General features: G+C 43.0%; 1 protein-coding gene and 1 long non-coding RNA gene across 3 annotated transcripts; one reads left to right on the forward strand and one right to left on the reverse strand.

Annotated features, from left to right (window-relative positions):
- The first annotated feature begins 460 nt into the window (after positions 1–460).
- On the forward strand, positions 461–7898 carry LOC139805478 (sterile alpha motif domain-containing protein 9-like). Of its 2 annotated transcripts, XM_071763910.1 has the most exons (4): positions 461–631; positions 1660–1843; positions 2102–2146; positions 2716–7898. In XM_071763910.1, the coding sequence occupies exons 3-4, from the start codon at positions 2143–2145 to the stop codon at positions 7383–7385; spliced, it is 4674 nt and encodes a 1557-aa protein (XP_071620011.1). In that variant the 5' UTR covers positions 461–631; positions 1660–1843; positions 2102–2142; the 3' UTR covers positions 7386–7898. The 2 variants fall into 2 exon arrangements, with proteins under 2 accessions (XP_071620011.1, XP_071620012.1); XM_071763911.1 differs by lacking the exon at positions 1660–1843 and having other exon boundaries at positions 535–631; positions 2716–7515.
- On the reverse strand, positions 1732–9980 carry LOC139805480 (uncharacterized). Its single transcript, XR_011729831.1, has 3 exons — positions 9843–9980; positions 8465–8541; positions 1732–1808 (listed from the first exon to the last, which is right to left on the reverse strand). It is a non-coding gene; the product is annotated as an uncharacterized lncRNA (long non-coding RNA).
- Between the last annotated feature and the right edge of the window lie 675 nt (positions 9981–10655).

Consider the following 10655-nt stretch of genomic DNA (forward strand, 5'->3'; position numbering starts at 1 on the left):
TCTCAGAACTGTTTCTGTATGAAATTTACCACGTGATTTACAGGAAAAGAGCCCGTGAGACAGGTCTGGCTGCTGGCATGTGCAAGACTGAGTGCCCTGCACAGTGCACGTATCAGCACTGTCCTGTGCACCAGTGCTATTTGCTGGAGGGCTGGTTTATGACCCTGCCAACTGCTCTTGTCAATATTGACTCGGGTGAGCTGGCCTGAGAAGAAATTCACCTGATAGAGAGGGCAATAATTGGTGGTGTAGCTCTGCCCAAATGTAAAAGAAACCAAACCAAAACCCAACACACACAAAAACCAAACCCCATAAAGAATGCCCAGATAGGTAAATAATGCTATTCCCCACCCCTGCTCCAAGAGCACTGCTGAGGAAGGGTGGAGACTGGGTGGGTCGAGAGTGCTTTTTTTTTTTCCTTGGCCGGTAGCCGTAGGACTCTTTTAAGAGCGCAAGACGCACACGGCAGAAGCGCACAGCAAACACCCAGCAGACTCCACCTCCAGCTCTTTCCGCTGCGGGCTGTAGAGCTCAGCATTGTTGCAGCATCTTTGGAAACACCTCCTCTGCAGTCACTCTCCGCAAGCACAGCATCGGAGGAGCCAATCCTGTTACCCGCAGGCTCTACAAGGTGAGCTCTCCCTGTGCCCTCCTGGGTCCTGCGTGGGGTGGAGGGTGGGAAAGGGGGGGTGTAGGTTTATCTTTTGCAGCATTATCACTTATTTTACGGGTAGCAAGGGCAGGAAAAGCAACGATCACACTGCACTATCCCCCTCTCCCAGCTCTGCCCCCCCACCCCACTGGGGCCCGGGGTGCTCAGCAGGGGTAAGTGGGGCTGTCTGAGCAGCTGAGGGGGGGCACAGACACCTCAGCTCCCACAGACCCATGGTTACATCCTTTCCCTGCCCATTCATGCAGCGACCGTACCCAGTGACACCCAACAGTGACACACAGGCTGTGGGGACCACAAAACCAGTGCTGCTTATTCGGCCCCCCAACCCCCTCCCCCAGCTGCAGCCCCTGCCAGCCCCAGGCGCTGTGGTCCCCAGATGCTCCCCCCCCCCCCCCCGCCAGACCCCCCCTGGTTCCTCTTCCCCATTAAGTTTCACTTTCGAGATCGCTGCCTTACGTCAGCTGCCACACCAGGCTGTGCCAGAAACTAAGGTGGGGGCTGTGTGTCAGTGTGTGCCAGCCCATAGGCCCCCCACGGCTACAAGCACAGCTCTGGGAGGTGGTGTGCTGGCCAAAGGCACTGAAAGGCCAGTATTTCAGGGACATTTTTAGCCCATTTATTGGAGGAGGCTATGCCAGAGATCAGTCTTCACACATTTCTTGTTGTTAGTGCTTGGTCGAGCAATCTGCTCATAACTAAGGCACATTTGAGCAGTCCTGGAAGAGGTTTCCCCTTACAGTCACTTGGTTAGCCCACAGCTATTGGCCACAGTGAGACCTGTAAGTGCACATGCTTCTGCAGGGACCAGCAGGTGCTTAAATGGTGAATATGAACCTAACACCACAGTGTTCTCTATTGCCCCTGTTCTCCTATGCCCAGTATTTCCCCAAGCTGCCACTTTCTGTTGCACTCACCTCCTGCCAATCTGTGATCCTGGGCAGTGAGTGCTCCTGGCATTCCCTCTGTTACAATCCTTGCACTTTCAGACACTGTGGGGAGCTTGTGCTGAGTCCCCCAGCTGACTTGTCTGCTGGCTGCACTGCTGACTGCTCCTCTTACACTGGAATTCAGAAGCTGTGAGTCCCTGTGTTACCACCATGAGCTGCAGGGATGGTGCTGGCTGGACCACGGACACCTGCTGAACCAGCAGAGCTGAGCTTTCACCTGACAGTAAGAGAAACTTCACCATCATCAACCATGTCTCTTTCACTTCAGCCCTTATTAGCTGTCCCTAGATCATGGGTGGTTACTGCTGCCTTTGCACAGTGGGGGTGCACAGAAGCAGCATAGCTGGCAAGACTGGGCTGGCTTTTAGAGGTACAGAAACTACCCTGGATCAAAAAGGTGGGGAGGGAGTTGAAAAAAGAGAAGTAATAAAGGCATGTTTACTGCAAATCTGAAGACTTTTTTCCCCCCCCTTCTCTCTAGGGTTTTCTTCATTAACAGCAGGATTTCCTTCATCAAAGGCCATGGGTATGTGCTGCTTTCAGAAAATCTGCACTTTATATTTAGCAATTTGCTTTTCAATATCTGCATTTTAAGGCTTATCTCTAGTGAGAAACTAATCAGTATTCTTTACATCATCTTATTCTTTGTATTGATGATGTATTGATGATTCATTTAGCAGAAAACAGACACCAATACATAAATGATCTAGCCAAATCTCACTAGTTTAAAGAATACAGCCGTAAGACTTTTATAATACTTTTTTTTGTAATACCTTAGTAATATTTTTTATACAGCATAATACTTATTAAGGGAATATTGTGATACTTCCATTACTCCCTTTGAGGGCAGCTTCCAAACCTCTCTCAAGGTTTCCTACTTCACCCATTTATTAATCCTCTACCATTGCTCATTGATTAAAGATGCTTTTTGTCATCAGAACTGACTTATTTGACAAGTTAAGACACAGTCTCTCGATGACTGGTAGAAAGAAAATCTAGCATTCAGCATGGCCAGTTTTGCAAGGACTACAATGTCTTGTCAAGCCTGCTGGCATGCATTTAGTTTGTATCAATAATACATTATTTAACTTCTAGATTACAAAACATTACCTGTGAATGAATGGGATGAGAATCATGTCCAATGTTGGCTCGACTCTACTGGAATCAAGAAAGAGTATGTAAAAAAGCTACATGCAGAAGAAGTGACAGGTCCAGTGCTAATGGAACTGGATGAATCTTTCCTGAAAGGCATTGGCATGAAGGCAGGACAAATCCACATGTTAATCCGCAAGAGAAATGAACTGCGGCAGCTGAGCGCTCAGCAAGCCAAAAATTCCAGCAGCAAAACCTCCGACAGAACTGATGCACAAACAGATCCAGAAAGACCCAGAAATGCCTCTGCTCAAAAAACTTCAAGTGGAGGCAGCTGTGGTCCAGAAGACAAAACTGACGGAGACAACGCAGGTTCTGCTTCTGGCAAGAAGCAAAGGAGAAGTAACAAATCCCAGGCTAAAAGTACTGATGAAGCCCTAGAGCTCAGCAACTGCCGGCCTTTTAGAAGCCAGAATGCTGATTTCAAATATGTGAAAGACAGAGTTCTTCCTCCAGAATCAGGAGTCAGTGATCTGATCACTCCTTGCCATGAATACAAATATTTTGCCATTGCTGCAGAACTGAACAAAAGCCAACTACAATCAAAATTTGCCTCTGAAGTAATAAGATTTGCTTCAGCCTGCATGAACATTCGAACTAACGGCACCATACATTTTGGTGTCATGGACAGCATTGGTGACAAAGCTTGGAAACATGGACAGATAATTGGCATAAAGGTCAAAGAGCGAGAACTCTATGTGGATGCATTAGATTATATAGAAAAATGCTTTTCTGAAAATCTACAAGAAATCGCAAGGAAATGTATTCACCCGCCTGTTTTTGTTGAAGTGATTTCAAGAGACTCTCAGGAACAAAGATTTGTGGTGGAGGTTGACATTGAACCAACACACAGTTTAGTAAAAAACGAACTGTTTGAAGTGTGTTTGCCAAAATATAAAGAAGAGAGCCAGAAGGTGATCCTGACAAAAGATCGAGTTCTCTATCAGAGACTAGGAGCAAAGTCTGAACCTGTAAAGGACAATGAAAAAACTACTTTCATTAAAGGTTTACAAGACAGAGATGCTCATAGAGAAAAAGCTGAGCTCTCCAGCGCAGAAGTACATGCAGAAATACCTCAAAATTTAGGAAGAAAGTTATCAGTTCTACTAAATGATGGCAAAAGCTATATGGATGATTCCCTACGGTACATCCTTGTCACAAACAGATGTGAAAAGCATAATCTGAACAATGTCAACTTCTTAATGCACTTGAACATTTTCTGTGCCTTTGACTTTGATGAAGATTCTAATGTGTCAGGGTTGTACAGCAAGTTCAAAGAACACCACGCAACAAGGTCTTATTTTTTACAGGATTTTTCCAATGAAAGTAAGACTGCCATCCCCACCCCTCAGAAACATTTGTGTTTGTTTGATCAGACCAGCTGGGTATTCTGCAATGGGCGCAGCGATTTCCACGGAGATGAAAAGCCTTGTGATGACAATACATGGACTAGAACAAAAAGAAAATACCTTAAGAAAGCCATCAGTTACATCTGTGATGAAATCCTGCCAAAGGGGTCTTTCATTGTGCTCTTCCTATTGCTATCTCCTGCCCAGAAACCACTTGTGGACACTTTTGAGGAATTCTATACAGAGATGAATGGTACAGAGTATATTGTTTGCATTGCAGAGTCCAGAGAAAATTATGAGAAGTGGGCAAATCTAGCCCAGAAATCCTGCAGCATTGAGACACTTGAACAATACAGTATAGTGGGTATGAAACTAAGTCATGTTGATGCCACCATTCAAGCAATGCTGCCTTCCACAGCACAACCCAGACATCTGCCTGTTTCCACCAGAGGGCTATGCACACTTCCCTTGCTGGAAGAAGAGAAAATGTATTCCCTAGAAATCCTTTGTGCTGACCAATGTGATGACATCAAAATAGATCTCTTGACTGAAAAAGAAATACAAGAAATAGAACAAAACTTCTACCGAGGGAGAAAAATCATCTGGGAAAACTTCTGGCTTGCTGATACAAGACGCTGTGGGGAAATCATTGAACGTGAAGCATGCAAGGATGCAAGCAAACTCTTAGGTGATATTTTGCGAGGAAGTGGATACAACTATTCCGTGGCCAAACTAAAGATATTTCACCATCCTGGAAGCGGTGGAAGCACAATCGCACGGCAAGTTCTATGGAAAAGAAGAAAGGACTTAAGATGTGCTGTTATAAAAACCTCATACTCGCCTGCAACTGTTTGTGAACATGCACTTGCATTTAGAGATTATGAAGAAAAAGAAATCAGTCACTGTCTTCCTGTGCTCCTCCTGATTGAAGATTATGATGAAGACTATTTAGAAGAACTAAGGAATGAGTTAATGGATGCTGTAGGAGCTAGGAAAATTAATTCCCCCAGACCTTACTTCATCCTCATGTGCTGCAGACGATCCAATGACCCTGAAAGGCTTTGCAAGGTTTCTCCACTGGACACAGTTTCTGTCACTCACAAGCTGACGGACTCAGAGAAAAGTCTGTTCAAAGCTAAACTTGAAAAACTGAAGCAGAAAGATGTCAGGCCAGAATTCATACTTACCTTTGTCCTGATGTGTGAGGAGTTCAATGAAACATACGTGAGAGACTTTGTAGGGCACATACTGCAAGACATAGACCGCTCTTCTCGTGATACATTTTTGATGCGTTATGTGGCTTTGCTTAGTTTTTATGTACCTAATTCATACGTTTCACTGTCACACTGTGAGGCTTTTCTGGGACTTGGGGTATATACAGAAAGGAAGTCAAGAGTATATGATTTCAAAAGTAACTTGAGTGAACAAGCAAGAATGATTTTTATTGAACTAAGAGAAAGTACCACCTACATTTCATCTGTTCGGATAATACACTGTCTGGTCGCAAAAGAAATTCTGCATCAGCTTTCAGGGAGTGAACCTCAAAGTCAACTTGCAATGGCACTTCTTCAGGAAAAGACACTCTTTGAAAACAGATTTGGACGGGAGGAATTCATAAAGTTCATCAGAGATCTGTTTATTCGACGTGATAAAAGAAGCAGGGGTGACAATACTGATACTCTCTTTTCCCCGTTCATTGAACATGTCTGTGAAGCTGAAGACTGTGAAAAAGCTATAGCTGTTTTAAAAGCTGCATATGAACTCCTTGGCAAAGATCCTTTCTTTGCCCAGCAGCTTGCCAGACTGCACTACAGCAATGAAAAATTTAAAGATGCAGAATATTGGGCAGGGGTTGCAAAACATCATTTGCCGAATGATTCTTATATTTTAGATACAGAAGGTCAAGTCTACAGGAAATGGTTTAATTTTACTGTGGATAAAATGACACAGGAAGACACTCCTGAAAGCATCATTGAAAAGATAGAGATGGCTCTAAAAGCTATGAAATGCTTCAAGGCTGCACAAAGGGCTGCAAAAGCAGAACGAGACAGTATGAACAATGCTGGCTATTTTGGAGAAATTGAAGTAGGATGTCGTCTTCTTAGATTTTTGTCCACAATCCCTGTATTTTGCAGAAGTTCAGAGGGGGAATATTCTGAGCTTGTGAAATACCTGATCACAGATTACATCCCTAAAGACATTGAAAAACCATGGGGAAGGCTTCATGCACGCTTAAAAGGTTTACGCCAGAACCTGTATGAAGCTCTGGAATGGATCTCAGAAGACCTAAGTTATTTCCAAACAGATAAACACCAGGAGAAGGAAGAGGAAGACGAAAAAGTTGAAAAGGAAGAGCAAATTTATAACCCCAGAAAATGGCTAAAAAGACAGTCGGAAGTATATGCCAAATTCTTCACATCAGTATCATTGACAGAAGTCAGCAATGGTGGCCCTGACAGCCAGCTGATCAGGCGCATGAATATTTATAAGAACGGTGGAGGTAGTGTCACCAATATCCTGTCATTCTTAACAGATAAGAAAGAGAACAGGTCAGCTGACAAGCTAGAGAAGATCCTCAGTTTCTATACAGAAAACCCACTAAGACTAGAGGACAGTGATTTGATCAATTATATTTTGTGCCACATCACATTAGCATGCCTAGCACCAGGATCAGCTAAACTTGTTCCAATGCTGACTCTTCGTGATCTCAGTGCAAGGTTCTTTAAAGGAAAAAGGCCATTTCCAGCAAGTGCCTATTTTTTGCTCACCTTGTTGTACTGGCCAGATGAGGCATTAGACAAAGAGCCTCAGCCAGATAAAGATGAAATTCTTAACACAGCCCTTCAAACCTTGGGACGTTTATATGACATCAAGATGAAAGATGTTCCTACCAGAAAGAAAAGAATCTACACTCACTTTTTTCTGGGAAAGGGTTATGGCTTAGGCAAGATTGTGCACAAAACTAAAATTGATAAATTAATCAGTGGGTCCTTAGATGAGAGGAGAATGAAGTGGCTACATGGAACTGTATGGAATATTGGCAAAATTCGTGAAATTCTCAAACGAGTTTCTGGTTGGACCAGGGACAGAAAATTATTTATCCGTGGCCACGTGAAGGAGTTTCCCATCTTGCCACTCCATCTTGATTCAGTACCCCCTGGAAATGAAAATGTGACCTTCTACTTGGGCTTTTCATTTAGAGGTCTTGTTGCTTTCAATATTGAGGTTGAAAATGAGCCACTGTTCAACAGAACAAACACTTAGTACCTCACCAGCACCTACTGTGCTTTTAGAAACGCAGCCCTGAAAGTGACCATTGTCACATTTAAAACACAGAATGGGCTGCAGTGGCTGAGCATCAAACAGCAAGATAACCACACTTTTCTACAGTAATGTCTCACTATCTGAAAAAAAAAACAAAAACACCCTTGAGACAAAAGCCTCTGATAGTTCTGGGGTCACCAAAAGCAAGATTTCAAACTTCAGAGAGCAATAATAATGGGGATCATATGCTTGGGACAAAAGAACCATTATTTTTCCTCCCCACTCATGAATATTTGGGGAACTGAGATCTGGAGCAAGCACTTATAGCAGGGAGCCCTTCTTAGCTCATAAATTAGGATTTTAAATTAATTTCTGGGTGGTTTTGATCAATAACAATTTGTCCACTATAACAGCTTGTTTTTCTTCATTCTGAATCAGCAACAGTCAAGTGAACTTTTAACATGTACGTTCCACTATAGACTTTGCTCACTAAAATATACAAAATATATCTACCCAACAACTGCAAACCCATATCCAGCATAGAAACAGAGGGAACATAAGCAGCTTTTAAACTGACTTTGCAAACATAAGGATTGATAAAAAATAGATCTACGATTTCAAAATCACAAAATTGCTCCTCCATGTAAATATGACAAACCATACTAGAGGTATCTGTATCTGGGAAGGGGTGCAGAGATATGTTAGCTGTTAGGTATTTGTAAGCACTGTTATAATTTCCTGCACTTGGTGAAATGTTCTTGCAGCATTATCCAATAAATGTACAGAGTACATAATTCAGGATTTTTGTACCGTACACACCCGCATTTAAAAATATTCTGTTGTCTATCCTGATTTAGCCATTTGAAAAAATGCAAAGGAGTCTGTTTCCAGCACTATGTCTACAACCATCTTGTTACATTAAGCTTCTAATAATAAAGCTTATTCTTGGAGTTTCACATCATTTGATACTGTATTTTTACTAGTTTCCAGAAAATGTGTCATATAGCTTAAATTTTAAACTAATAAATGACCTTTAGAAAGAATTATCTTTAAGTTTCTTATGAACTTAATTGCCCTACCTGAAGATGTAGTTCTAACAGTAGCAAGGTATGATTTGCTTTTCCAACTTCAGTCAAGATCTGGAAGCAGCCAAAAACTGTAAAAAGGAATTGCAAGCTACTATGAATTGAGAACAGAATAAAACCTAGAGACTATTCTGTCCAGTCCAAGCCTTCACCTTTTGACCTCAGGAAGCAGAAAGCAAGCTTGACTGCTGGCCAGGCAATCCTCACCTCCTTCCCTTGCCTTCAACTTAGGAGGCACAACACCCAAGTAAATTTTTGGGCTGCAGTTTTTGCATGGGAAATCCAGGCTGGGAAATTTCACCAGGGTAAAGCAAACTCAAGGGTTTTTTTTAAGGGTAGGCTTAAAGGTTAAGCTGAACCTTAAGGGGCTAAGCTTATCAAAGGCAGCTTTCTCCAAGATGAGCCCATAACTGCTAGGACCAAAAAAGCTGAGAAAAAAAGCTGGGAAAACCTCTCCTGTCCCTCCTTGATAGGAGGGGGCAAGGGGGCAAGTGTATGATTGAAAATTTAATTGGGCAAATGCAGCTTTGTTTAGTCTAGCATGGGCTATAAAGGATGGCTTTAACTCAGCAAATAGAGGGCATTCAAACTTGCAGAAAAGCACGGGAATGGGAGCTGACTGCTAAACAGTTGAAACAAAATGCTCAACTGCTATGGCAAAAGCATGGCTTTGTTTTAAAAGCTGTTACCATGATAAAGAATTAAAACAGCCAACCTGGCCAAGAGGAGGCATATCTTATAACTTGCTTCTTTCCTGCCTGCAGGCAGCTGACATGATCCTGGCAGTAATCCTTTGCCCTGTAGCCCTAACAGCAGACTGAGTCCTTTCTTTGAGGACTAAATAGGGGTGTTGTGCTTTTCAAAGATACCCATTTTACCTCTTAGAAACTAAAGACTTAGATCCAAACTCTGTCTCATCAGGGTATTATTAACACAATCCTCCCCGGACCCCACAGGAAAAAAAAAAATTTAGAGAGAAAGCATAACCCTAACACTCAGGCTGACACATTGCAAAACAAGCTGCAGAGGCTCACGGGGGGGAAAGTACAGACCCAGCCTTCTTACTCTACCCAGTCACATTCAAATTCTCCAAGTCTAATAAATAAAACTTGGGAGTGCTTTACCCAACCACACACCACACAAGCTGCCTTGTTTTGGCAAGCTTTTAGGGTAAAGCAGTTTCCCCACTTCCCAAATGCCCCTTCAGATTTCCCTGGAGCCAAAAGGACCAGAGGACATGACATGGGAAAAGCTCATGCAAAGTAGCAGTCTTCCCTAAAGGGTCCTCTACTTAGTATTAAGCTCCTTCTCATTACACACATGCATGCAAAATGCACTCATTATTCCAGGTAGTGTAGTATTAAAAACATACCAGAATTCCAGGACAGAGGGGACTTCCATGTTCATCTGGTCCAACCTTTCTTGGCAACAGCATGGTCTAGCACCCTGTCCAGCCAAATCTTCCTTGGGAGGTTATTCCAATGTTTTACTTTTCTCGTGAAAATTTTCCTCTCCTGTCCAATCAGAATCTCCCCAGAAGCAATTCATGTCCATTACTCCAAGTCTTTTTTGTGACTCCTTGTACAAAGGGAGCCTCCATCTTCTTTGCAGCTCTTTTGAATACCGGGTCACTGTGTTGCTCTCTCTCCTAAGCTTTCTTTCCTCCTGGCTGAACAAAGCTCTCTCAGCCTTTCCTGATACAGCAGGCTTCCTAGTCCTTGGGTCATCATCATGGTTGTTCTCTGGGCCCTCTCCAGCCTGCCCACATCATTTTTTTTTTTTAATAGATGTGGATTTATCTTCCTTTTGTCACCTCAGTCTATGAATAAACAGCAGTCAGCTACATGAGAACAACCAGCCTAGCAGAGTAATCCAGTCTCTTGCTGCAGACAGAAGTTGCAAGAACACACATCTTCACAGCTACCTTGTGTCCCTCGAGTGTTTTGCTCTGAAAGGGTTTAGAACAGACCACTTAGACAGCATGCCCTCTACCAGGTTTTATGAAAATCCCATTAGATACCTTTCCTCCATATTCCCTGACTCTTCCAAATTAAAATAGCCAGGTCACCTGAAGGACAGCAGATCAGCAGCAAAAGAAAGTTACAGGTTAAGAAGTCAGGATTAGCTTCTCCAGGCAGAAAGCACTTCAAGATCAAGCCCACATGAATGAGTTTTTGCAGTTTAC

Source organism: Heliangelus exortis, chromosome 20 (assembly GCF_036169615.1).
Source record: "Heliangelus exortis chromosome 20, bHelExo1.hap1, whole genome shotgun sequence".
In the NCBI taxonomy this organism is placed as follows: domain Eukaryota; kingdom Metazoa; phylum Chordata; class Aves; order Apodiformes; family Trochilidae; genus Heliangelus; species Heliangelus exortis.